We start from the raw sequence: 27,057 nt of genomic DNA on the forward strand, positions 1-27,057 counted from the left end.
ATATATATATTTCTATAATTATTTACTTTATTTTCGGAATTTTGAACCCTAATCTCTAAATTTCAATTTTTAAATCCTAAATTCTAATTTTTATACTCTAAATCATAATGCATAAACCTTTAAAAAATTAAAATAAAAAACTAAACCCTAAATTCTAATTTTTATATATATTATTTATTATATATATATATATATATTATCAAAATATTTGATTGAATATTTAATCTTTTAATTTTTATTTTTTATTTTTCTTTAAACATAATATTAGATGACAGATTCTAATTGGTTTAAATGACATGGGGTGAATGAATGAATTCACCCCTAGGGGTGAACCCAATAATTTTTCATATTGTTGTACTAAGATTTGGTAAACCATAATATTTTTTCAAGATTTTGTATATATATATTATCTCATTTATATTTATTTATTATTAATAAAGCTTCTTAAAGAAGCTCTGTTAAATCTAAGCTTATATAAGAATTGTACATTCTATTGTTCCTCTCATTTTCACCGAGCCTTAGTTGTGGTTTTTGAAAAAAAATAATTTTTATTTACTCATGACCATTTATCTTCATAATTTTGTTCATTACTTACTATCTTATTTTTTTTATAAACAGAACTCATAAGCGGGATTTTTGAGGCCATATTTAAATCGAAACTCAGGGAGCCTAGAGGCAAGAAGTGTAAGATTTTGATTTTTCTATCTTTCTCTTTTTTGTTTTAATGTATTCATTTTATTTCAAAAATTAGAGTTTTGATTTTTGCATATTTCTCTCTCGTTCTCTCTCTTTTTCTGATGGGATTCGTGAAGCAATGTGCTGGATTCGGAGATGAAGAAGCTGGTGGTGATGAAGAAAATAGTAAATGCCTTTAATCATCACATGGATGCCAAATGTTAAACTATAACATTAGTATCTTCATTTGATTTGTCGAATTATAATATTGAACTAGATGAACAATTTGATACTTAATGAACAAACAAATCATGATTATGATTTTTTTTTCTTAATTTGTTATTTCAACAGAGTATATTTATACGAGATGGATCATATTTCCCCATATAGGTCGATTTCGATGGTTTGAGAGGGTAACCCGATACAAAACCACCAAACTTGCTTACACCGGTTATCAAACCGAAATTAATATCCGACCCAAAAACAATTCCGACCCACACAAACCCGACCCAATACGATTTTAAATGAAAAAAACCCCAATTTTTTGCAAGAACCCTAATTTTTTCTGGGTAATTTCGATCTTAACTCTCTGATTTGAGAAGGCGATTTGAGTGTCAAGATGAGTAATACTTCTGGAGATTCGACTGGGACTTCATTTATCCGTGGAAGAGGACGATTTTCGAGAGTCCTGAAGAAATGTTGGTGTGGAGAAGCAATTGTGTCGAAAATCTCAAAATCTGATGTGAATCCGTACAAGAGATACTTCAGGTGTGCTGCTGCTGTACAACAAAAGGTATGCTTTTGCCATCTCTTATCTGTCATTGTTAATATCACTTGAGTGTGATTCTCATTTGGATTGTCATATTTTCGAATTTGTGTAGCTTATCAATGATAATCATACATTCATGTGGGTTGATGAGGCTGTGTTGAATGAGTTAGAAGCATTAGCGCTTAGAACTGAGAGACTTGAACAAGAGGTGAGACAAAATTCAATGGAGGCCGATGATGAGAAGGGTAAAAAGCTTCATATGAAGATAGAGAAAGAGATCTGCGAAAGAGTGGAAGAAGTGCTACTTGAAGCTAAAACCGAGATGAAGAGAATGTTGTTCCTTGTGTGTTTATGATGTGTGATTATCTTAGGTTGTAGTAAGGTATTAGGTTGAGTCCTTGTTTGTGTCTGTTGTGTGTCATTGTTAGACTATGTTCTCTTGTGTATTTTGATCAGACGATAATGGTCATTGTGTGTCATTGTCCTTCTTTGTGTCTGTTGTGTGTCATTGGCGAGACTGTGTTCTCTTGTGTGTTTTGATCAGACGATATGGTCATTGTGTGTCATTGTCCTTGTTTTTGTTTGGTTGCCTGATGCTTGACATTGCCTATTTTCTGGTTATGTGAGAATGATCATCAAGGTGTGAATTTATTCCTTAAAATGTTCAGCTGGAGAGTGTTGCTTTTAGATAGCCGCAAATGCAAGTGAAAGAATCAAGTGAAATAGCGGATTTGAAAAGAAGAGAACACAAAAGAAGATAAAAAAAGGAAGAGATGTCTCAAAAGATCCAAATACAGCCTTGACGTAGATTACAATTGAAATTGGTCCAAAAAAACTTGCATAAAACAACTAAGATAATTGTTCAAAATGCTAAAAAAAACAGAAACTGGTCCAAAACACAGCCTACAGCTATACTAAAACAGGTCCAAAGAACTTTGGAACGCAAAAGAGTAGACTCCTTGTCAAGGTCCAAATAGCCGCAACCATAAGCATTAATCAAATTGGGTGAGAACTCCTTGTGAAGATTCAACTTGTGATGATGATGCTTCAACTAAAGCCTGTAATATCAAAGAATAGTGTTCCATAATCAATAAAATAGAGAACAAGCAGATGATGTCAAGAAAGAAAGAAGAATACACAAACCTGAGATGGTTTTTGCTTCTTATTGTGGAATCGTGAGTTATGACTAGCAGCTCCACAAACCTTGCAATGCATTACTCTTCTCACTAATTGTTTTTTTTTCTTTATTGGAGATTCATTCACTCCTTTCTTCCTTTTTTTATCTGCCTTGTTAACTTTATTCCTTCCAGGCATGTCTGGTACCACAGGTTGAACTATTGGTGGCTCCTCTCCGACTGGCTAAAACCGGGCACCTCTAACTGGAACAATGCCATCCATATAAAGCTTCCTCCACATCTCTGTCTTAAACCACTTGCAGACATAGTCTTGAGTTTCAAGGCCTCTCTTAATTATGACTTCATATGCATGTTCACATGGAATGCCTGTGATTTGCCACTTTCTGCAGGTACAAGTCCAATGCTCCAAGTTGACTCGATATGAACATCCATCGACTATAGCTAAAAACATCTTATTGGTAGAAGGTTGGACAATGCATTCTTTAGCTTTCTCATTCTGTTCCGCCAAATACTTACTCACATATGGAGTTGTTAAGCCTTGATGGCCATCGGCTTTAGCTTCTCTTTTGGCTATACGAACCATTGCAAGTCTTGCAATGGTCTCCAACATTGGCACTAAAGCCTTGTCTCTGGCTTTACCTGAAAAAAAAATGTATTAAGCAAAAAAAAATTAGTAAAAAAGCCATTGCAAATCTTAAAGCCATAAATAGACATTACCTATAGAGTTGTTGAATGATTCTACAGAGTTGTTTTCCACATCCTCACAATATGGTCCAAGCTTGTAGAATGCTCTGCACCAAGTCTCTGGCTTCATTTTCATCACATCAGCATATACAGCTTCATCGTAATCCTCAATCTTCTTCAAATTTTCTTTGTACTCTGCCAAGTTATAGCTCCAAGCGAGATGCCAAATCAGTGTCTTCAGCTCTGGCATCTTTCCATGTCGATACTTCACATTCATGTAAATATGTCTGACACACATTCTATGTTCTATCAGAGGTAGCTCCTCCTTCACAGCAATGAGCAATCCCTACATGCAGCATTAGCATAAAAAAGGTGAGCACAACTATGAAAAATCTAACACAACAAGCCATAAGTAAAATAACATTACCTTTTGACGGTCAGACACCAAAACATATTCATCCCCATCTCCAGGACATAAGTCAACCTTGATCTTGATCTTACGAAAGAACCATGCCCAGTTATTTGTGTTTTCCATTTGAACTACAGCCCATGCAATTGGATAAATTCTGTTATCAGCATCTCTCCCATTAGCAACAAACAACTCACCCTTCTGAACTGATTTCAAGAAGCAGCCATCAACTCCTATAAGAAGCCGACAATTCTCTTTCCATGATCTCCTAAGATTATTGAAACAAACATAAAACCTTTGAAAAACATGGCTTCCTGCCTCGTTTGTTATACAGTCAACCTCCACTGAAGATCCAGGGTTTGAATGCTCTATCTCAGTCGCATAATCACGCAGACGTGAGAACTGCTGTGCATACTCCCTCTCAATCCATCTCAATGCTTTGTTCCTAGCATGCTGGCATTGATTTCTTGTCACACATATCCTCCATTTCTCCATAATCAGTTGTTCAATCTTCATTGGCATGAAGTACTCTTCCTCTTCACGGATCTTATCAAGAAATAGTCGAGCAATGACATTGTCTTTTAACATCGCACACTGACCATTCGGAACACAAGTATGAACCGACTCAAAGACTGTTACCTGCCACCTAGTACTATTCTTCGGAACTGAGCAATATATGCGCCATGAACAACCTTTGCCATTACATTCAAACACAACCCTAGTCTTATCATACTTATACTGCGATATATTCCGGCAAGTTCTCAGAGCATGGTTCAAGACAGCTTCCTTAAACGCTATAGCATTCATGAAAAGTTGTCCTTTGAATAAGTTTCCATTACCTCTTCTTATATGATAACGCCTCCTTTCTTTCTGACCTTCATTTTCTTCATCATCATCAGATTATGGGTATAATTGTGCAGAATAGGAGGCTCGTCTTCGAACTGGGTTAATGCTTCCTCAATTTCATATGCGTTACGCTCACGACGGTCTTCACCATCAGAATCAACATCCGCTGGAATATCTTCCATTACTGACACTGTAGTGCAGAACGATCTACATGAAAAAATTGAAACAATGTTACCAAATTTGCAAAATCGAAACACTAAAACAATGTTATCAAATTCCCGAAAATGAAACCACAAAATCGAATTCCCACAACCCAAAATCGAATTTCCAAAGAAGAATACCCAAAATCGAATTCCCAAAGCAGTGAAATAATGTTAACAATATTATCAAATTCTCGAACCATTGAAACAATTAAACTGATTCCCAAAACCCCCAAAATCGAATACTCTAAATCGAATTCCCGAATTTGAATACCAAAATCGATACATTGAAACATTGAAACTGATTCAAAATTTCGAAGTTAAACATACCTTCAACTGAGAAAGTCGTCGAATAGATTGGATTTTTGGATTGTGTGAATCGATTCTAGGGTTTAGATTTATTGGAGATTTTGTTTTGTTTCGATTTTGGGGTTTTAGGGTTCGGGTTCGCGGGTCAAGAGTTGAAGCATCGGGTCAAATCCGGTTTGCATGTCAAATTACGGTTTAAAGGTTTTAATCGGGTCATAATCTGGTTTATAGGTTTTAATCGGGTCATAATCCGGTTTATCGAGATTTTAAATGGTTAAATATTACTTGGTAAACAGTAAACCGCATTAAATTAGCGATCAGGAGAAAAAAAGTTTACAACTTCTTTTGTATGGTGAAATATGATGCGAAATTTTAATCTGGGGAGAATTATGTTGAGAACTTTCTAATTAGGGGGATATATGTTGACTTTTAAACTTGAGGTGGATCTGCGCTGATATCAAAGTTTAGTGGGGGAAATATGTGGACTTCTCATCAATCTTTCTTGAATGCATGATTTATAATCAAAATTCATTTTTATTTGTATAATTCATTTTCAGCAAACTCAATAGAAAACAAATATGGACAACCATGGATACCAAATTGCTATACCTTCAATTAATACTAAACATGATCTTTATTATTTGACAATTTTTATTATTTACTGTATAATTTGTTCTCTTTACTTTTTTAATATTTGTTATGGCAGGGAGAGGAAAGTATGATAATAGATAATTCTGTCTTTTAATTGTGACGAAGTACAAGAGAACAACTTCTAATTAAAAAGAAATTCAAGAGAGTTGGAGGAAAAAAAGTGAAGAGCCAGAATTGGAGCTAAACTCGGCAATAGAAAAAAATTTCTTAGACTTTTATCTGCAGGAAAGAGAATCATGTAGTGGAATTGATCGAACTAAAAATTTTTCTATTTTGTTTTTAATTTAAGAGATATTATTTCTCTTTTATTATAAAAAGAAATGATTTTCTCTTTCTTTTTAAATATTTTTAGTGGTGAAATGTCGGTTTTTTACTTTTTTTTGGTTAAACTTCATTTTGGATCAATTTGAATTGATATAATGAAATTGTTTGGAGATTGACTATAAAACCCTTCAAATTTTTTTTCATTTGGTTCAATATATATTTTCATTATTTTTTTTATCGTGGATTATTACCTGTTTAAGTTGAACATCAATTTCCAACAAATGTAAAGAAATTAAACTTTAGAAAATTGAAAACTAAACCAAAAAAGGGATTTTGGCATGATCTAGATTAAATTTTTTTTTATCACTAACAAAGATGGAAACCCAAAAAAGAAAACCATGAATTTGGTTTACAAAAAAAGTATTTCAAAACACATAGTAATTTCCAATTTTTTAACTATTTTGAAATAATGTGGTAAAAGTGGTATTCAAACATTGATAATTTTTATAGTTGGTGGTTTGTTTGATTTTGTTTTTGTTTTCTATTAAGACCATCTCCAATGGTCCTTTATTTTGAGGGAAAACATCAAAAATTAAGGGAAACACTTTTCCGATGGTACTTTATTTTGAGGATAAAAATGAGTTTATGAACAGTATTACATCAAATTTGAAGAAACATTATTCATCCCCTCATTTTACTTTTAGCTTTGTTTATTTGCAAAATAATCCTTATAGTTTTACGTATATCTGATTTATATCTAAACAAATTTTTAAATTTTTTATTGACTATTCAAATAAAACATTATGGTTTTTAAAACACAATTATTAATAAATATTAATTAACTTCATAAATAAAAATGTGAAAATGTAATTTTAATATATAAAACAAACATAAAATAACTAAACAAACAAAATAATTCAAAATACATAATAAATATCATAAATAAAGATAAAAGATAACAAAAAAAAATTAACATATCTTTTATAATTTATTAAAATAATTGGGTATAATTTGTAAATTTAGAAATAATAGTTGTTGTTTGTAATTAATAATAAAATAAGAAAAGAATATACTTAGAATATTTTTTTTGAGGGAACAAATGAGAGAGACTATTGGAGTAAAATTCTACCTTATTTTGAGTTTACTTTATTTTGAGGGAAAAAATGAGGAAAACCATTGGAGATGCTCTAATGACTTATTTTGTCGGTTTTTAAACATTAACCAATAAAAAACAATGCAAAATAGACTATGTGAAACTATAGTTAAAACATTGATTGTTAAAACAATGATTGAATAAATTATAACTTTAAATAATTTAAATTTAAAAAGGTCTTCAAAATCTCATTGTTACGATAAAATAAAAAAATTTCAAAAGTCTCACATATAAAAACAATAAATATATCTAAAATGATAAGATGAATTTTGAATATAAACACAAGTATAACAAAAATTCAGAGTTTGTAGATGATGTAGGAGCTTGATTTTGCTTGATTTGATGTGAATTATGCTTGATTTGGTCTCGATTTCATCTTGATATGCTTAGTTTTGGGAATAATCGAGATTAGGTTGAAAAGTTCTACTGTTATAGTTGTTTTTTTACAACGAATCTCTGGCTCAGAATTGGGAAAATTAATAAATTGGGCCTTTTAATATTGGGCCAAAATTTCATTCAAATTATGCAAAAAAAATTACAGAATTTGGACCAATTTTTAGGCAATAAATTGTCAATTTCTTTATAAATTGGAGCTAGGCGGAATTAAATCAGAAAACGCCTAACACTTCCAATTCAGGTTTAATCGCAACAGCTTCCTGCTGCCTAGCACCTAGACAGCTGCCTAGGCAGCTAAACGACCGATTTTTTGAACATGGGAGAAGAATAAGTGAAGTCGACGGTAGCTAGTAATTGGTTGGACCTATTATAGGTCCAGTGAGTGATAATTAATGTTCAAAAATTTGGATCGGATACGGATCTCGGGTGTTTCGAGTATTTTTGAAATTTGGTTCATATTCTGTTTGATATTATCCAGGTTCCATGTATATGATTTAGCTTGATTATTTAATATCTGAAATACCCGAAAACATATACACATATTCAAATTATCCAAAAATCTATTAAAAAAACAAAACATATCATTCAATTGAATCAAATTTCATTCATATGCAGTACATAAAGCCAGAGTAAAATATTCAGATCTTGGGTATATTCGGTTAATCATTCGGATTTCGCGAATCTCAGATTATTTTGAATACTTATACAACTATCGAGTAATATCCGATTTGAACCTAGAACCAAAGTATCTTAAGACAATTCATGAGTCTTTTAAAGATATTGAAATCTTTTGAAATGGAGATTTTTTTGATTGATATCTGATAACACCGTATTTTGACTACTTTTATGGATCGTTTTGAAATAATTTTTCTATGTTTTTAATTGCTTTTAAGTAATTTTATTATGTTTTTCTAGTATTTGTAGTTCCAAGACTCTTTTCAGGTAAATAAGGGAAAAGCTTAACAAAATGGATAGAAAACCAGATTTCAGCTCAGAGTCAAACCGTCAGAAGTTCACCCCTAATTGAAAGCCTTCTCACCGTCTGATCCAACTCAAATTTGGAGACCTTAAAGATGGAAGTATCATCTTTCCAGTGCACTTTACAGCTTGACAATCCAACGGTTCAATCAAAAGATACGCGAAGAGCAAGATGTCGCGTAAACCAGCCGGCGAGCACTTCCACCCGCGGCCAACAAGCATTTTCCCGCGGTCAGGAGCATCCCGACCGCGGCAAACCACCCATTCCCCGCGGTCAGAGCACTCCCGACCGCGGCCTTCAATCTCCGAGCCCAAAAAGCCCATTTCTGAAGCCCACATTTGGAGAAACCCTAAGTGACGTCCAGAGAGGTTTTGAACACTATAAATACATGTCTTAGGAACCCTAAATCGGGGGAACCGAATACCATATATCATTACTTCATATTTTTATTGTTTTTGCTTTAGCTTTTAGGGAGAGAGAGATTTGTTCTCTTGAACCCTTGTTCTTTCTTTTTCAATTTCGGTTTCTATTCTACTTCTTAATACTATGTCTTTGATTTCGTTTATTATGTCTGAGTAGTTTTATTGTTGGGATTAAGGGATTTTCGATGGGGATTTATATGTTCGATGAGGATTCCATTGGCTATTGAGCTGAATCTTAGAACTTTTTCTTCTGAATTCGTTTTTACTGCATGAGAGTAGCTTCATGAACTACTATCTGATCCAGATGCTTGGTGACACGAAAGTGTTCATCAGGTATCAGATCTAGTTTGGGAGAGCAAAACAAACATAGGAGTGGAAACCTACCTATGGGCGATTTGTGAATTAGGACGAGTCTTAAACATAATGCATCTCTTCTCTTCCAGGGCCAGAGTGGAAACCTACTGGTCAGGGTTGAGAGAGATAGTTGTCTATGATCACGACAGTGGCGTATTCATACGTCCGTGACTCCAGTTCGAAAAGTTTAAGCTAAGATCTTACAAAATTTCCTCTCTAGCAATGTTTGGAATCGTTCGTACCCCTGAGAAAACTTCCCTGAACCCCAACGCTTTTTTTCTCCATTGATTTACACCGATTTTCTTTAAGCTTTAGTTCAATATTTTCTTTCCTTTTTAGTTCATTTTCATTTAAGCATTATAATATCTGTTTTTATCATTTTTAGTCATTTTCATTAAGTTTAGTTATTACATCATTTAATTTCCGTATTCTCTTTTAATATTTCGTTTTTAGATTTTAAACGCACTACCAAACCCCCACAAAACCGTTTTTGTTCTAGACTTCCTTACTTTAACTTATTTCAAAGGCTTTTTGCAGGAAAAGATCCTCCTTCCCTGTGGATTTGATCCCTAAGTACTACAATCGATCAGCTGTGCACTTGCGGCTATTGATTTCAATTAGGGTAAAACTTGACACACCCTCTCAACACACGACAGCACACATCAATATCAGTTGGGGATCGAGATCGTAATTGTGGATAAGTAAGACTACCATCGTAGTTGTGGCCTCTGCTACAAATTTGTATCTAGGGGGCGAATCTTTGGGCGCAATTTATTTTCTTACATTGAATTTCACAGATCTTTTTGTGTGTGTGCAATCTATCCGATTTAGTATTCTTAAATTGTGATTTTATCCGTAATACAAATGAAAAATTCATGCACATAATGAAGCAAAATTCTCAAAGATGGCAGTACGTAGGCAGTATCATCCACGACATAAGAGCATCTCCATTGAGGTATGTTAAAAGGTTTTAGGACACAAAAATGTATGCAAGATATATTAAAAAATGGAAATTGGACCAAAATATTGTGAGACCACCTCTTAGCGACGAACCTAAAGGTTGGGGTTCACTGCCACATATCCTCTTTTAATTGGACGGAGGAAAATAAGTTTTTTTTTATTAGTGTTTTAATCAAAACAAATTAATAAAAAATTCTTACAAACCCAAAAAGGGATTCATTGATAGAGATGGTCTAAGAAACTCAAAGACACTTTCTAGAGATAAATAGATTATGAGTAATTAATTAATGCTTTATAGGATTAGGTACCTACTAATCAATTTGATGGGCTTCATTTTCATCAATATGTTTATAGTTTGAATTTGCTTTAATGGAGGCCAAGTATTCAGTACATGCGACAAATGACGCAAAAGCAGATGTTACACATTTAGAAAACTTCTTTATGAGGAAAGGCCAGCTAAATGGTGGTTTCTTGATGTGCTAAATGATCGTAACGGTTAATTATTAAGCTATATAAATAAATTCTAGAATTAAAAACATTGATACGTGCTGCCTACGTCTTTGGTTCTTCCTACCACAATGGACAACTCGTGACAAACAACCATTATGTATACTTTGTCTTGTGTTGGAATTAATTTTCATATTCTTATCTTCTCTTTTTTTTTTTTTTTTTTTTTTTTTTTCTGGATCCGTTTCTGTCCCATAACGTCCTTATCAAAAGAAGCTTTAATATGTTATATCCAATGTCAAAGAATTCTGTACATGCTAATCAGGGAATTAATTATTTTTACATTTCGGATACTAAACAAAATTAAGATAATAATAAAATACAGATCAATCAGTCGTCTAAACCGATTAATTAAACGTCTTAACTACATTGTTGATTTACCCACCCGTTAACGGAATTTTATCCGATTTAACCAAAATCAAGACGTCTAGATGCTTTTGGCCGTGTAAGCGGCATAGGAGCGTCTAAGTGGCCGATTTATAGAACGGTGGTTATACCCAACTCCATTATCTTCCATATAAACAGATATAATGTTTTATTTTATTTTTCAATAAAGAAACTAGTAAATTTGTTATACTACATTTATCGGTTACGCCATTAAAACTAGGAGATAAGTGGTAGCACACTTTGCACCATCAAGTCACAACACCAACTAACCAAAGACACTCACCTAAAAGCTATCTTTAATGCACTTATGTTTGTCCATTTGTTTTACAACAAAAAAAAAGTAGAAATGCATGCGTAAGGCAAACGGAAAATGCCAATCGGAGGATTAGCTCTTGACGTTCCCGGCTCCGGCGGCAATATAAACGCCAAGATCACAACAGCAGTTGTCATAACATGCGTTGTGGCTGCCTCAAGCGGTCTCATCTTTGGCTACGACATTGGAATCTCAGGTTACAATTTATAAAGAGAGAGAGATTAAGTTTCGAAAGAAGACATAAAATCATAACATTTTAATTTAATTTCTTTTTTAACAAAGGGGGTGTGACGACGATGGAGCCGTTTCTTGAGAAATTTTTTCCATCGGTTCTTGCAAAAGCTTCAGAAGCTAAGACAAATGTGTACTGCGTCTATGATAGCCAACTTCTAACGGCTTTCACATCAAGTCTTTATGTTGCTGGCTTAGTCGCTTCCTTAGTGGCTAGCCGTCTCACGGCGGCTTACGGTCGCCGCACCACCATAATTCTTGGCGGTTTCACTTTTTTCTTTGGTGCCGTCATCAATGGCTTTGCTGCCAATATCGCCATGCTCATCTCCGGTCGGATATTGCTCGGATTTGGTGTTGGCTTCACTAACCAAGTAGCTATATAACCTTCAATATCACTACATTCCATACTACATTACTATATTTATAGTATGTATATAAATATTGTTTTTTTCTGTTAAGTTTTTTTTTTGGACTTTACAAAAACTAAAATCATACAAAACCATGTATTTCGGTTTGGTTTTGGTTGGGATTGATCACATTTGTTTTTGGTTTTCAGTTTGGATTTTGAAATAACGTAAATTAACCATAAATAAAAAATGATTTAAATCATTTTACAACTAAGTAATATATTTATATATGCTTTTATTAAATTTCGGTACATTCGATTCGATTGAATTCGGTTACACTGGTTTCAATTTCATGGGTTATACAATAAATCAAAGCATATAAACAAATTTTGGTTTGGTTTGGACCGGTTTATGCATTTTAGTTTGAGATGCCTTGAGTTTTACGAATACGGTTTAATAAAAAAATTACTAATCTTTTTATAACGTAAACACGCTAGGCGGCTCCGGTGTATCTATCGGAGGTAGCACCACCGCAATGGCGTGGAGCTTTCAACTCCGGTTTTAATTTCTTCATCGGATTCGGAGTTGTAGCAGCCAATCTAATCAACTACGCCACGGCCAACCACCGCAACGGCTGGCGTATCTCACTAGGCCTTGCAGCTGTACCAGCGGCGATCATGACCGTCGGATGTCTCCTCATCTCCGACACACCGTCTAGTCTCTTGGCGCGTGGGAAACACGATCAAGCTCGTGCATCCCTGTTTAATCTACGTGGCACCGAGAACAGAGCTGACGTGGAAGCCGAGCTAGCAGAGCTGGTGAAGTCGAGCCAGTTAGCTTTAGAAGCTAGAGCTGAGCCGTTTAGGACGATATTGGAAAGACGGTACAGGCCTCAGCTTGTGGTTGCTGTGGCGATACCTTTTTTTCAACAGTTAACCGGGATTACGGTTAATGCGTTCTACGCTCCGGTTCTCTTTCAATCGGTTGGGTTTGGTTCTGGTCCTGCTCTTATTGCGACGTTAATACTTGGGTTGGTTAATCTCGGTTCGATTCTTGTTTCAACCATGGTTATTGACCGGTTTGGTAGACGGTTCTTGTTCATTGCTGGTGGTATTCAGATGTTTGTCTGCCAGGTGCGTTCTAATTATACGATTAATGCGTATGAATACAATTTATTTCTATAAATTAAATATATGAATACAATTTAAACGAATTATTTATTAAAAACAGTTTTAATGTAAATTATTATTCGTAGCTCTTACATAAACACAGTATCGTTTTAGAGGGAAAAATGGTCAAAACCAACCTACACTGAATTTGATATACCGAAAAAAATCTGAATTAAATTACGATGTTAATAACTATCCGAATTCTAAAATAATTCAAATTTCTTATCTGAACTCTAATATATCTGTCAAAATCTACTTTGATTAACTTTGATGTTAGTATAAAAAATGCTAACAAAGCATGATGAAATATGACTTCACATGTCGACATGTTATCATTTTACTAAAACGATACTGTGTGAACTTGAAACAAATCTAACTTGAAACATGACATGACGCGTTATTTTTGTAAAAAAATCTAAAAATTTTCCTCTTTCCTATAATCGAACTTGAAACATTTTAAACTATAGTCAAACGTATCGACCGATTGAACCGTGAGTCATCATTGGTATTTCTAACAAACATATTTATATATTACTGATATGCCCTTTCATACTATCAAGATCATTATTAGGAAGCTCAATTTTCTCTCCATCAAACATGTCAAAAACTTCGACATGGATCTAAGAGTCACCAAATCCTTCGCCAGCACCAGAATCTCTCTGTCCCTCTGTATCCCCAACGACAAGATTCCGACTCTAGCCTCCAATGACTCCGAAGCCGAATCAATCATCAGGAAACTCATTTTACCTTACCACAAAAACACGATCACGCCATCGGAAACAAAGTCTCCTTGCTGCCGCAATTCTCCAAACATAAAATTGAGCTTAGTTCCCTCTTAATTGCAGCCTCTGAATGCTCCGACAATGGAACTCCATGAAGAAGAATAATTTTCTAACCCTAATTCTATTTTGGTAGTTTAATTTACCCCTAATTGAATATGCCATTGTTTTGTTTTTTTTTTTGAATTTAGACAGACATACCAATAATAAATAAATAAATTTGTAAGAAAAATGAATATGTATCACGGTTCAACTGGTTTGCATGTTTAGGTTCGAGTCCAGAAAGAGGAAAAATTTAGAATTTTTTTTTACAAAAACGACGTCGTTCATCATGCCTCGTCAACATTTTTTAACAATTGACTAACATAAAAGTTAGTCAAGGTAGATTTTGACATAGACATTAGAGTTCAGGTAGGAAATTTGAAATTTTATGAAATTAAAATAGTTATTGGCACCGTATTTTAGTTCGAATTTTTTCAGCACACCAAATTTAGTTTGGGTTGGTGTTGACCAACAATACTTTGAGTCTTTGCACATGACATCATGACCTGTTTATAGCAGATTTATAGAACAAACAAATGTTTTGCTTTAATTGTAGTCTTTTTTTTTTATATCTTTTAATTGTAGTCTCTTAAAACATGGCCACATATAGTTTTTTTGGTCAGAGCTAGAGTTAAATAAGAAAAAAATCTTAAAAAGTCTAAGTTAAAACATAATTTAATTCTTTCAACAATTTACTATTTGTTATTTTCGGGTTTGAGATTTAGTTTTGATGATTTCTTTTTTTCTTTTTCCTTGGAGTTAAAGTTCAATTTTTATTTTTTACTTTTAAAGATTTATAGTTCAATTTTAAAATTCGTGTTTTAAATTTTAGCTTCATCATCAGTAACTACCATGGATAAACTCGTATAATGTATAGGTCGCAGTGGCTGTGTTGCTAGCGGTGACAGTGGGAGCCTCTGGAGACGGAGAGATGACGAAAGGCTACGCCGTGACGGTGGTGCTGTTGCTGTGCATATACGCAGCTGGATTTGGTTGGTCATGGGGTCCTCTGAACTGGCTGGTTCCGAGTGAGATATTTCCGCTCAAGTTGCGACCAACTGGTCAGAGCTTAAGCATTGCCGTGAACTTTGCTGTAACGTTCGTTCTTTCGCAGACGTTTCTTGCAACTCTCTGCGGTTTCAAGTATGGTGCATTCTTGTTTTACGGCGGTTGGATTTTGTTAATGACGCTGTTCGTTGTGATGTTTTTACCGGAGACCAAAGGGATTCATGTGGATTTTATGTACCAAGTTTGGGAGAAACATTGGTTTTGGCGACGGTTTAACTAGCCGGTTTTAACTTGAAAATGAAAACCTTGGGAAACAAAAAGAAGCTGCAATAGTTTGCATCTTTCATGGATATATTACATATATATATAATTATTTTTTGTATGTACTTGTGATTAATTAAAAGTATATATATTTAATGTGTTGGTTCAGATCACCAAAATAGCATCGTATATGTATGTATATTATGACCAGAATCTTTCTATTGTTGTGTGTGTGTATAATCTTGTGATTTATGGTTCTCTATTTGGTATGTTTAGGTCAATGAGACCCGTAACATGTAAAATCTCTAGGTTATTACATATATTCTATTGATTTTATCCGAGTCTTTCAATGAAAAAAAAACAGAATTCTCCTTATTATTATTGTTAGGACTAGCTCTTGAACCCGAAATTGTACGAGATAAAAATATGGAGTTTTTGCTAAAAATAACCTAAAACTTGATTTTGAATACAAAGTAGACTCCTGAAAAAATATTTGGTAGAAATAACCTAAAAGGGTAGTGAAAAGACCATTTAATCCTGTATGACAAAAAAAAAACGGATATCCTAATTACCGTTTACACCCTCACGAAGTCTACTAAAGAGAGAAAGAAGTCTAATAGTAGACTTCTTTTATCGAAATGAAGTCTACTAAGTAATTAAATAAAAAAAAATAATTTTAAAATTTAGAAAAAATTAATTTGGTATCAAAATTACATTCATAAATTTCGTAATTATAACCCAAATGTACATAAATTATTTTTTCATATTGATAAATAGAAATTTATGTTTTTAAATTAAGAAGAAAAAAATCTATTATTTAGGTTTAAAAGAAGTAGACTTCATTTTTGAACCAACAATTTTGAACCAAAAATTATTAATTTAACCAAGATTGTACCTCCCTATATAAAGAAAATCTACGATTTGTAACCCTAATTTTGTAAAAAAAAAAAACTCAAATCTCTCTCTAGAACAACGGTGCTTCTCCTCTGCTATTTTAGATTCAACGAGAGATTCAACGAGAACACCGGTTTTTCTAGATCTGCTTGTGAACGAACTCCACGCGAGGTCTTCTCCTCTGCTCTTAAGATTTTACTCTGCTTTTAGTTTTAAGGAAACGTTGGTTTGATCTGTGATTATGTGAGCTGCTTTGTCTATTTGATATTTGATTCTCTATGTCGTTTTGTTTGTGAGGTTTTTACAGGAGGATTAATTACTGAAAGCGTCTAGAGATTTTTCTGGGAAATTTGCGTAAAAGCTGTAAGTAAATTCTACTGCTCTGATCTGCTCGGAAAAGTACTAGACATTCAGAAATTTGGAAGCTTTCTGTGAAGTAATTCTGTTAAGATTTTGGTAGTTGTTTGCCGAATTAATAAGTACGATTTCACTATCAGTTCTCTCTGAAAAAATATGAATCTTGAGTAGTAGTAATGGGCAAGTTACTGTATGATAAACTCTTGCATCGGTGCAGGCTGCTAATGGTTGAACATGCTTGAAGGAGATACCGGGTAAGAATCTTCTTAGTGTATGATTATTTGATTGCCACAGATTCATTTAGATGCATGAGTCTCCTTCTACATTGCTGACCTTGGATCGTGGGTTATGAGCAGGTTTTCCATCTGGCCATCAAGTCTGTTTCTGTCAGAGTTTGTTCTAACTTTTCCAGACTTATTCGCCAATAAAACCTATTTTGAGGTGAGTTCAACATCATGAAGCTTATTCACGGATGATGTTTACGTTCTGATCTATTATATAATGTTTAGGTTGGTTCTGGAGTTGGTATGGTCGGAATTTTCCTTGCACATGTAAAGGCTAAAAAGGTATCCCTAATTGCTTATTAGTTCTTATCAAAGTTCTCATAATAATTACAAAGCATTTTCTTCTCGTTCAGGTGATACTAACAGACGGAGATCTCTTAACTCTTGTTAACATGAAACTTAATTTAGAGAGAAATCACATAAACTATGTTTCTTGCATTTTGTTGCGGAAACTACATTCACATAAAGACACTCACTGGTGGTTCTTGGCCTTGTTGCTTTTGCATGATACCTTTTCTTCATGACCAATGTATGAAGAAAATATAGTTTTGAATCATTGTAATGGTCAAAAGTGTAATGGTCATCCTAGTTTTGTGGTCATCAATTGTAATGGTCTTGAACTTGATTTGTATATAGTTTAAATGTAATGGTGATACTATTTTATACATAATGTTTTATTTTTCTTGTTATAGTCATTAAGCAGAATCTTTGAATCAAAACAAAATTATTATCAGTCACAATTCAAACTGAGACAAAACAATTAATAACAATTCAAACACAAGTGAAAAGGTCAGACACAATTCAAACATAACTCAGGTCAGAGACAGAAAGATAAACACAAGAGTGAGCTTGAGAATAAGATAAAAACAAGACTAAAACAAGACTGAAGAAGAATATAAAAACACTGCACAAAATACAAGTTTTCTTCCATCCTATTCTCAATTGAAATATTCTCTATTAGAAAACACAAAAAAAAATCATATTAGCAAATGTAATTACAATCCATATTATGACAACCACATAAGTAACAAATGCGAAGACTTCTCGTGCAGACTTCATCCGTATACTGCTGGAGAAGTCTACTTTTACAAGCTAATTAGCTCATAAATCAAAAAATTTGATTCCACAATAAATATCGATTTAAATCAAATGAAAGCCATTGAGTAATTCAATCAATTGCTAACACGCATGTCAAATCCTAAAAATTATAAAAAAACGTTATAAATATTTAAGATATGCGTTTTTAAAATAAATACAAAAAGTAGACTTCCTAATTAGACTTCCTTGGAGAAGTCTACTGAAGTCTACTTTGATAAGCTAAGTAGCTTAAAAATCAAAACTTCTGATTCAACAATAAATATCGAATGAAATGAAATGAAATTCACTGGGTAGTTCAATCACTTAATAAAAAACATTTCTAATCCAAAAAAATAAAAAAATACTTTACAAATTTGTCTAAAATGCGTTTTTAAAAAAACTGCAATACGTAGACTTCTACAACAGACTTCAAACGTAGACTTCTTTGAGAAGTCTACTTTTTCATAGTGAAGTCTACTAAAAAAGTCTACTTAAAAACAAGTTATTTTTGCAATTGACCAATTCGTTGACTTTTTCTTCAGTAGACTTCAAAAGTAGACTTCCGGCCAAAAAAGTTATTTTAGCATTTGACCGAGCCATTGACTAACAAAGTAGACTTCTATTGTAGACTTCATGCAAGAGTAGACTTCTCTGACAGTCTACTTTTGAAGTCTACTTTTTTAATAGAAGTCTACGAAAAAAATAGGTTATTTTTGCAATTGAATTTTTAGAGTAGACTTCACTGTGAAGTCTACTCAAAAAAAGTTTCCTTCTAAGTTTGACCGAAAAATATAAGCAGACTTCCCAAAGAAGTCTACAGGTTTTAGACTTCTTTGGGAAGTCTACTAAAGTTTTTCAGAATTTTTTGAATTTTTTTATTTTTTTTAAAACTATAGTCAAACACTAAAATGACCTATACGTTTTTGGTCAAACTACAAAAATAACTTTAACGTAGACTTTTTATGTAGACGTAAACAGTAGACTTCATACGGAAGTCTATATTAAAAAGTCAAAATACGGTCAACTACAAAAATAACCTATTTTCTTTCGTAGACTTCTTAAGTCTTCAAACGAAGTCTACTAAACTTTTTTTTTTGTTTTCAAGGGATATTGAGTAGACTTCTCGTGAAGTTTAATGAAGTCTACTTTTAGAAAGTCAATTGCAAAAATAACCTTATGTTGACTAGTAGACTTCAAAATAAAGTCTACTTTCGCGATACAGATATAGATATTACCAAAATTGAAGTGTATCATTACCTATATCAGTTTTGAGTTTGTTTTTAGGTCTCTCATGCACCCAAAACTCTAAATTTGACCAAAAAAAAACAACCCAGGTCTTGATTAAGCTGAAATCACCAAAAATGCATAACCTTTGACATTGTAACTCAGCCCAGAAGTTTTAGAGAAGAAATTAGGAAAGAATATGGAAAGTTATGAGTGTATGAGCTTTCATATTAACCTATTACAGCTTTAAAATTGGTTGAGAAGCATTTATTCTGTTTTTGAGGTTGTTCATGGTGGTTGAAGGTATTGAAGAAGATGGCATTATTGTAATAAAAAAGGTTTTAGGAGGTCCAATGAGACTTTAGCCAATATTTAAAAAAATCGAAATAATGGGTTTTTTTTTTTTTTTGACCTCAATCGAAATAATGGGTTTATAATGGCATTTTGGTTAATATTTTAAGTAAGAAGGATAAAATTGTGACAAAATGGCAAAAGTTGGAGAGAGAAAAAAAGAGGTTATTTTGGTGTTTGACTTTAATTTTAAGGTCAAATCTGAAACTCTCCCTAAAAATATTAGAGAATCTTATGTAAATATCGTATAATATATTTTTCATATCTTCGGTTATGTTAATATTCCTCTGTGATAGAGTCGTATTTAGAATATTCTAATGTCGTGTATGTATATAAACGTTGGTTAATGGAATAAGAAGATACAACATCTCCATTCTTTTTGTTATGGTATCAGAGTCAATATTCTAGAAACAGTGATATTTTAACAGGAAGAAGAAGAAAAAAAATAGGAGAGATCTTTGACGATACAAAGATGAATTCAAGAGCGGTAGAAATGGCAGGAGATAAAGGGAGATTAGGGTGCAACAGCGACATATAAGGAATCTATAAAGACGACCACAGACAAGGCTGTCTTGTTGTTGTTTTATCTCCATCCTTCTGATGGACCTGAAATTTTGTCACGGTGGTACAATTAAAAAGGGAGAACTATAAAGATTTGGCTAAGCATGTGCAGAATGCCTTTGATGTGTCTGCTGCGTGAGGGTGTCAAATTTTACCCTAAATGAAATCAATAGCCGCAAGTGTACAACTGATTGATTGTAGTACTTAGGGATCGAATCCACAGGGAAGGAGGATCTTTCCTGCAAAAGCCTTCGAAAAAATATAAAGTAAGGAGGTTTAAAACCAGATGAGTTTTGTAAGGGTTTTGGTGGTGTATTTAAAACGTAAAAACCAATCTTAACGAGAAAATACGAGAATAAAAATGACTTAATAACTAAACTTAATGAAATCGACTAAAACGAGAAAAACGGCTAAACCTAATTGCTTAAATAAAAATTGATTAAGAGAATAAAAATGATGAGCTCAAGCTTGAAATAAAATCTATGAAAATCAATAGAAAAGAGACGTTGGGTTTCAAGGAAGTTCTCTCCGGGGTATGAACGATTCAAAACATTGCTAAAGAGTAAATTTAATAAGATCCTATCTAAAACTTTTCGAACTAAAGTCACGAACGTATGAATACGCCATTGTCGTGATCATAGACAACTATCTCTCTCAACCTTGACCAGTAGGTTTCCACTCTGGCCCTAGAAGAGAAAAGATGCAATATGTTTAAGACTTGTCAGCATTCACAAATCGCCCATAGGTAGGTTTCCACTCCTATGTTGTTTTGCTCTCCCAAACTAGATCTGACACCGGAGGAATACTTTCGTATCACCAAGGATCTAAATCAGATTGTAGTTCATGACGCTACTCCCATACATTAAAAGTAAATTCAAAAGAAAACGTTCTAGGATTCCGTTTCAATAGCTCATGGAATCCTCATCGAACACATGTATCCCCATCGAATATCCCTTTAACCCAACAATAATACTACTCAGACATGATGAACGAAAAAAAAACATAGTATTAAAAAGCTGAGCAATAATCAAAATTGAAGAAAAAAGAAAAATGGTTCAAGAGATAGATCTCTATCTCCCTAAAATCTAAAGTATTGAAAAACCTAAAATGTATTCTAAAACAATAAGAACATAAGAGGGCATATGAATTAGGGTTCCTAAAACATGTATTTATAGTGCTCAAGACATGTTGGGCGTCACTTAGGGTTTCTCCAAATGAGGAAATCATTTTGGGCTTCAGAATGGGCTTTCTAACTCGGAGATGGCTGGCTGCGGTCGGAAAGGACGTGGCTGCGGTGAATGGATGCTTGGCCGCGGTCGGGTAGCCTCTGACCGTGGTGAAATGGCTGTTGGCCGCGGGTGGAAATGCTTGACGGTTAGTTTATGGGACATCTTGCTCTTCGCGTAACTTTTGATTGAACCGTTACATTGCCAAGCTGTAAAGTGTGCTGAAAGCTGATAGTTCTCAGTCACCAAGACTTAAACCTTTGTTTGGGGACAAACAAAGCAAAAGTCTAAACTGGTTAAGTGAAAACAAAAATAGTAAATGCACAAATCTCAGAGACATGAACTCTTAAACTAGGACCGTAGATCGTGCATCAATCCACAACTTTGTCCAGAAAATTCTCACCAAGACACAAAAGATACTAGTCCACTTTTTTCCATCATGCAAAACTTAAACAATCTAAATCTTGATTCCAGTCAACTAGCTCTCTACATTCATTAAGTGCAAAAGTGAGTTCTCATCAAAGACATTATCTAGGGTAGACAGCGTTTGGTATTAAAGGGTTGTGTAAGTGGTGGAGTTAAAGTGTTTTGGGTTACCTGATGAATCTGGAGAATGCAAGATATTATACAAAACCGCAAGAGAGATGAGTACCTGTTGATGACCGCAATTTTCAGTCACTTCTTCTGGTCCAATGTTGTTGCACAATCTTTCCTCCTTTGTTGTGAACAGCTATTCCCCCAGACTTAGATTCTTTCCGGGAATTAGAAAAATAATCTCCAAAACTCCATAAAATCAAACTCTAGCTTGCCTCAAAAATAAAATCGATCTTCTTAGACTCTCTTAAGGTTTTGTTTCCTTTCCTTTCATCTTTTTTCTTTTCTTTTCGGATTTGTTTTTTTTTTTTAAGAAAGGGGAAATAACTTTTTAGAGAGAGAAAGTCTAAGGGACGAAAATGTACCAATGTTAGGCGATTTTTCTAGGACAAGCTGAGTTTTCTCCTTTGTTGAATCCTTCCGGTAAATTTTCCGGAAAAATCGCAGTTCTTCGTCTTGGTGACTGAAAACTATGTCGTTCCTCTTTCTCTCCAACGTTTTTGCACATATCTGTATATAAGACAATTAAAAACAAGAGCGCATGTGGTTTGAAAGAGGATGGGTTAAGGTGGGGAACTAGCTAAAGATGAACTAGCAATTCAGGATCAACAGAGAGTGGTAGAAGGGTAAAGGAGTCCTGAATGTATGATTCATTTTCCTGGTCTAATGCTTTAATGAGAGAATTAAGTCCAAGTTAAGTCCAAATAAAACATAGCTAGTGTATTCCTTCATTTAAATCAAAATCATTTAATTTCCTTTGGGGTTCTTCGTTTCAAATATGCTTAGCTACCGCCTAGTCTAGTCCTAAATCATGAATGATCATGTCACTAGGAACAGTCTAAAAGCACACAGTCAACTATCATTAATTCATGTTCACAATTCCCTTTAAAACATATTTTGTTTGAAAACCATTTTTGAAAAAAATTGAAAGAAAATGCAAAAAATGTAGATAATGCAAGACTTATGAAAGAAAAGTGATTAGAAAGGGATGAGATCCTCCCCCCAGACTTAAATCACACTGTCCTCAGTGTGAAACAAGTCGAGATTGGATGAGAAAAATGCATAGATAATCGAATTTGGTAAGCCAAAGAGAACTTACCTAGATCCGGGATGCTGGTGGAGATGGACCGGATTCATTCGGAAAGGTGTGGGAAGGTGATAAGTGGTGATGGAAGGTGGTGGGAAGTGATGAATGAGGTAGAATGGGGCTTGGTGAGGTGGAATGAGGTGAAGTGGGTGGTTTGGGGTCGGGTTTTATCTAAACGACCGTTTGCTGCGGTCAGGGCTCACGCGACCGCGGTAAACTGGTGCCCGGCCGCGGTCAGAAAGATGCGGCCGTGGTCAAACATGGCTTTGCTGCGGTCCGAGTTCTTACGGCCGCGGGGACTTAACTGTGGCCTGTTTCCTACTTCTCCTTGGTTCCTGCTGGGCCGAGCAGTCACAGACCATCCTTCTTTTTGGTTTTTTCGGTTTTTTATTTTTTTTAGCTTTTTTGTTCTATAAAAAATACCTGAAACTAAGAAAAAGAAAAAGATCAATAGAAAAAGAAAGAAAAATTCTAAAGAAAAACAGACTTAAATGGGTTGCCTCCCATTAAGCGCTTTTGTTTTAAGTCGTTTAGCTCGACTTTGGTGTAGGACGTGACTTAGTCCAATGAAGAAGACCTTATCGTAAGACAAGTCTTTTTTGAAATCTCCTTGCTTTGCCTAGCAGGTTCTTCGTCACTCCAAAGTTCTTCTTCAAACTCTTCTGCTCCAGAACGTTTTCCTGCTTTGCTGTTGTACGGGACAGATTCTGTGAAGACATCTTTGTCGATATTAGCAAGTGAAATTCTCCGGTTTGGCCAGTCCATTATAGCTCCGGAAGTTGCTAAAAAAGACCATCCGAGAATCACTGGATGTGCTGCATCTCTTGTTTCCACAATGTAGAAATCGACAGGAACAATGCAATATCCTATTCTCAAAGAAATATCATGGGCTATTCCTTTAGGTGTTGGATTGGAATTATCAGCTAGACTAATCTTTGCTCTAGTCCTGCGCAGGTGCTTAATACCAAGTCTCAAAGCAATTGCCTTAGACATCATGTTGAGACAAGCTATAGAATCACAGAGTACATTGTTAAACATTTCACCTCTAATGGAACAAGAGATGAGAAACTGACCTTTAGTCTTGAATTTATTGAGATTTCGAACTTGTCTTTCTTTGTAAGTGTTGGCTGGTGTTTCAAACGCAGAATAAGACTCACAAAAGAAAGATGCAGCGTCGTATTCAATGTTTGAATTGATGTATGGCATCTCGATCTTGCTGCGTATCGGGTCCTCTTGGATTGAAGAGTCAATTTAATCCTCGGCATATTCCATTGCCATCATACAAGGTATGGATTCCTGCCAATCTGTTTCTTCATCTTAAACCTGATTTCTTTCTTCCTGAGTTGCTTTTTAGATGCTGGAGGTTGAGGTTGGGCTGGAAGGTGCACATTCTTTCTTTCAAATCCTAGAGGTGAATCTGAACGACCAATCCCAGCGGTCAAAAGTCTCGCGACCGCAGGAAAAGGAGCCTTGGCCGCGGTCAGAGTGGACGGACCCGCGGCTCCGAATGTGATTTGCTGATAGTTTGCTTCTTCTTTCTTATAGTTGGTACGAACCTCTTCAGCTTCTTTCTTTGGTAAACTACCATCATCTGGTCGTCTATTGGTTAGTTCTGAACTCATACCAGGGTGTTGTTGTGCCCTCTCATCAGGATCTTTGGGAGATTTCTTAGAAAATCTCACAATTGGCTCAATGTCGGGCATCCATCCCATTCTCGCATCAATCTCCCGTGCCTTGAGGTTGAGTTTATTAAGCCTGTGCTCGATTTCCTGTAACTCTTCGTCTCTCTTCTCTCTATACCAGGAGGAGAATTCTCCAACTTCTTTGATATCCCGTTTCGATTCGACAATATCACTTGAGTTTTGTATGATACGTACTCTTGCCTTGTCTGCTCTGCTGCGACTTGGTTGATCATCCCGGCTAGTGTTTGTGCGTCCTTGTGGGTTTGTTCTTCCAGAACTCTGACATGATCAGCCAGATCATCGAATTCTCTGTTGAACTCTTCAGAGATTGAATCAATCCTCTTGAGCAGAGTATTTTCGGTGAGAATTTGCTGATCAAGGAACTGGTTTATCATTCCTTCGAGACGTCCCAGGCGTTTGCTGATCCTCAAGTTATCCTGACTAGGGTTCTGCGGTGGAGGGTGGTAGCCGTGCAGCTTGAAATAGTTCAGAGGAGGACCATAAGAATCTTCTCGGCGGCGAGCAGGCTCTCTGCTAATACTGATAGTTCGGCTGGGTGTATCGATCCATGTGGATGAGATCTCGAGCTTGATGTTCTTCTCTGCGTCGGGTGGCTTAAGGAGTGTTGTAAAAACCTGAAACAAAGAGAACCAAAAAATGGAAATATGCAGAAAAAGGGTTCTAGAGTCGATTTACCAACCTTTCTTAGGGTTTTTCGGAGAAGAAAACCCGTGCCCTCTCCGGAAACAGCGCCAAAAACTTGATATGTCTGCTGCGTGAGGGTGTCAAATTTTACCCTACATGAAATCAATAGCCGCAAGTGCACAACTGATCGATTGTAGTACTTAGGGATCAAATCCACAGGGAAGGAGGATCTTTCCTGCAAAAGCCTTCGAAAGAAATATAAAGTAAGAAAGTCTAGAACCAGGTGATTTTTGTAAGGGTTTTGGTGGTGTCTTTAAAATGTAAAAACTAATCTTAACGAGAAAATACGAGAATTAAAATGACATAATAACTAAACTTAATGAAATCGACTAAAAAAGAAAATATAAATCTAATTGCTTAAATAAAAATCGATTAAGAGAATGAAAATGATGAGCTAAAGCTTGAAATAAAATCTGTGAAAATCAATAGAAAAGAGGCGTTGGGTTTCAGGGAAGTTCTCTCCGGGTATGAACGATTCAATACATTGCTAAAGAGTAAATTTAATAAGATCCTAGCTAAAACTTTTCAAACTCGAGTCACGGATGTATGAATATGCCACTGTCGTGATCATAGACAAATATCTCTCTCAACCCTGACCAGTAGGTTTCCACTCTGGCCCTGGAAGAGAAAAGATGCAATATGGTTAAGACTCGTCAGCATTCATAAATCGCCCATATGTAGGTTTCCACTCCTATGTTTGTTTTTCTCTCGCAAACTAGATCTGACACCGGATGAATACTTTTGTATCACCAAGGATCTGAATCAGATTGTAGTTTACGGGAAATGCTTGTCGGCTGGTTTACAGAACATCTTGTTCTTCGTGTAACTTTTGATTGAACCGTTGGATTGCCAAGCTGTAAAATGTGCTAGAAAGCTGATAGTTCCATCTTTGAGGTCTCCAAATTGAGTTGGATCAGACGGTGAGAAGGCCTTCAATCGGGGGTGAACTTCTGACGGTTTGACTCTGAGCTGAAAATCTGGTCTTCTATCCATTTTGTTAAGCTTTTCCCTAAGTTTTCTGAAAAGAGTCTTGAAACTACAAATACTAGAAAAACATAATAAAAGTACTTGAAAGCAATAAAAAACATAGAAAAAATATTTCAAAATGATCCAAAAAAGTGGTCAAAATACGTTGTTATCAGCCTTGCGAACAAAACAAAAGCTAGGGTTTATTGATGGGACATTGAAAAAACCATAAACTGATGAAAGGATGGAGAAATGGGAGGTCGTTAACTCTATATCAGTGGCCTGGATTATGAACACAATTGAGGAAAAACTTCAGACTTCAATCTCGATGGCCAATGAGGCTTATGTCTTGTGGGAGGATCTGAAGTTGCAATTTTCGGTTGGAAACGGACCACGCATTAACGAACTCCGAGCCGATATTGCTAACTGCAGACATAATGGAGACACAATGATGGTTTATTTCGGAAAATTGAAGAAGATGTGAGATGAATTGGCAATTTACAAGCCGATAAGAACGTGTTCTTGTGGTGAATTTAAAGCACAGCCGGAAGAAGATCGTGAAAAAGAAAGGATGAACACGTTTCTCACAGGGCTAGATGCAGAGAGATTTGGGATAGTGTGTTCTACTATTTGAAATTTGGATTCATTTCCTAAGCTTACTCATGTTTATCAACGCATTGTGCATGAAGAGAGGCAACTAATGATGACAAGAAACAAAGAGACTGCAACCGAGGCTGTTTACTTTGCTTTCAATGCTTGGAACAGAGAAAATTCCTCTCAGTTTCACTACCGTGAGAA

At 34.9% G+C, this 27,057-nt stretch overlaps 4 protein-coding genes across 7 annotated transcripts; 3 read left to right on the top strand and 1 right to left on the bottom strand.

The window, feature by feature from the left end:
- Positions 1-1,294: 1,294 nt before the first annotated feature.
- On the top strand, positions 1,295-1,799 carry LOC112086101 (uncharacterized protein At4g04775-like). The gene is made up of 2 exons (XM_024154858.1): positions 1,295-1,468; positions 1,557-1,799. Exons 1-2 carry the CDS (start codon positions 1,295-1,297, stop codon positions 1,797-1,799), a joined length of 417 nt encoding a protein of 138 aa, XP_024010626.1.
- A 1,004-nt stretch (positions 1,800-2,803) lies between these two features.
- Positions 2,804-4,701, bottom strand: LOC112086105. The gene is made up of 5 exons (XM_024154879.1): positions 4,549-4,701; positions 4,313-4,459; positions 3,692-4,267; positions 3,298-3,610; positions 2,804-3,219 (listed from the first exon to the last, which is right to left on the bottom strand). The coding sequence occupies exons 1-5, from the start codon at positions 4,699-4,701 to the stop codon at positions 2,804-2,806; spliced, it is 1,605 nt and encodes a 534-aa protein (XP_024010647.1).
- Positions 4,702-11,333: 6,632 nt separating this feature from the next.
- LOC18015355 (sugar transport protein 5) lies at positions 11,334-15,433 on the top strand. Of its 3 annotated transcripts, none has more exons than XM_024154846.1 (4): positions 11,334-11,610; positions 11,697-12,016; positions 12,490-13,125; positions 13,722-14,816. In XM_024154846.1, exons 1-4 carry the CDS (start codon positions 11,472-11,474, stop codon positions 13,998-14,000), a joined length of 1,374 nt encoding a protein of 457 aa, XP_024010614.1. In that variant the 5' UTR covers positions 11,334-11,471; the 3' UTR covers positions 14,001-14,816. The 3 variants fall into 3 exon arrangements, with proteins under 3 accessions (XP_024010614.1, XP_024010615.1, XP_006397416.1); XM_024154847.1 differs by having other exon boundaries at positions 13,733-14,095; XM_006397353.2 differs by lacking the exon at positions 13,722-14,816 and adding an exon at positions 14,860-15,433 and having other exon boundaries at positions 11,335-11,610.
- Positions 15,434-16,256: 823 nt separating this feature from the next.
- Positions 16,257-17,406, top strand: LOC112086104 (putative uncharacterized protein DDB_G0277003). 2 transcript variants are annotated; one of them, XM_024154878.1, is made up of 6 exons: positions 16,257-16,316; positions 16,453-16,508; positions 16,720-16,756; positions 16,859-16,943; positions 17,012-17,068; positions 17,140-17,406. In XM_024154878.1, the coding sequence occupies exons 3-6, from the start codon at positions 16,737-16,739 to the stop codon at positions 17,308-17,310; spliced, it is 333 nt and encodes a 110-aa protein (XP_024010646.1). In that variant the 5' UTR covers positions 16,257-16,316; positions 16,453-16,508; positions 16,720-16,736; the 3' UTR covers positions 17,311-17,406. The 2 variants fall into 2 exon arrangements, with proteins under 2 accessions (XP_024010646.1, XP_024010645.1); XM_024154877.1 differs by lacking the exon at positions 16,257-16,316 and having other exon boundaries at positions 16,422-16,508.
- The last annotated feature ends 9,651 nt before the right edge of the window (positions 17,407-27,057 follow it).

This window comes from Eutrema salsugineum, unplaced genomic scaffold (genome assembly GCF_000478725.1).
Source record: "Eutrema salsugineum unplaced genomic scaffold, Eutsalg1_0 scaffold_23, whole genome shotgun sequence".
Classification (NCBI taxonomy): domain Eukaryota; kingdom Viridiplantae; phylum Streptophyta; class Magnoliopsida; order Brassicales; family Brassicaceae; genus Eutrema; species Eutrema salsugineum.

Coding starts and splice junctions, on each gene's coding strand:
- LOC18015355 (XM_006397353.2), top strand. CDS start 11,472: ATGCCAATCGGAGGATTAGCTCTTGACGTTCCCGGCTCCGGCGGCAAT. Junction 11,611..11,696: donor CTACGACATTGGAATCTCAG/GTTACAATTTAT, acceptor TTTTTAACAAAG/GGGGTGTGACGACGATGGAG. Junction 13,126..14,859: donor TTCAGATGTTTGTCTGCCAG/GTGCGTTCTAAT, acceptor TATAATGTATAG/GTCGCAGTGGCTGTGTTGCT.
- LOC112086101 (XM_024154858.1), top strand. CDS start 1,295: ATGAGTAATACTTCTGGAGATTCGACTGGGACTTCATTTATCCGTGGA. Junction 1,469..1,556: donor CTGCTGCTGTACAACAAAAG/GTATGCTTTTGC, acceptor GAATTTGTGTAG/CTTATCAATGATAATCATAC.
- LOC112086105 (XM_024154879.1), bottom strand. CDS start 4,701: ATGGAAGATATTCCAGCGGATGTTGATTCTGATGGTGAAGACCGTCGT. Junction 3,611..3,691: donor TGGTGTCTGACCGTCAAAAG/GTAATGTTATTT, acceptor TGCTGCATGTAG/GGATTGCTCATTGCTGTGAA. Junction 3,220..3,297: donor ATCATTCAACAACTCTATAG/GTAATGTCTATT, acceptor TTTTTTTTTCAG/GTAAAGCCAGAGACAAGGCT.
- LOC112086104 (XM_024154878.1), top strand. CDS start 16,737: ATGCTTGAAGGAGATACCGG. Junction 16,757..16,858: donor ATGCTTGAAGGAGATACCGG/GTAAGAATCTTC, acceptor GGTTATGAGCAG/GTTTTCCATCTGGCCATCAA. Junction 16,944..17,011: donor CCAATAAAACCTATTTTGAG/GTGAGTTCAACA, acceptor TATAATGTTTAG/GTTGGTTCTGGAGTTGGTAT.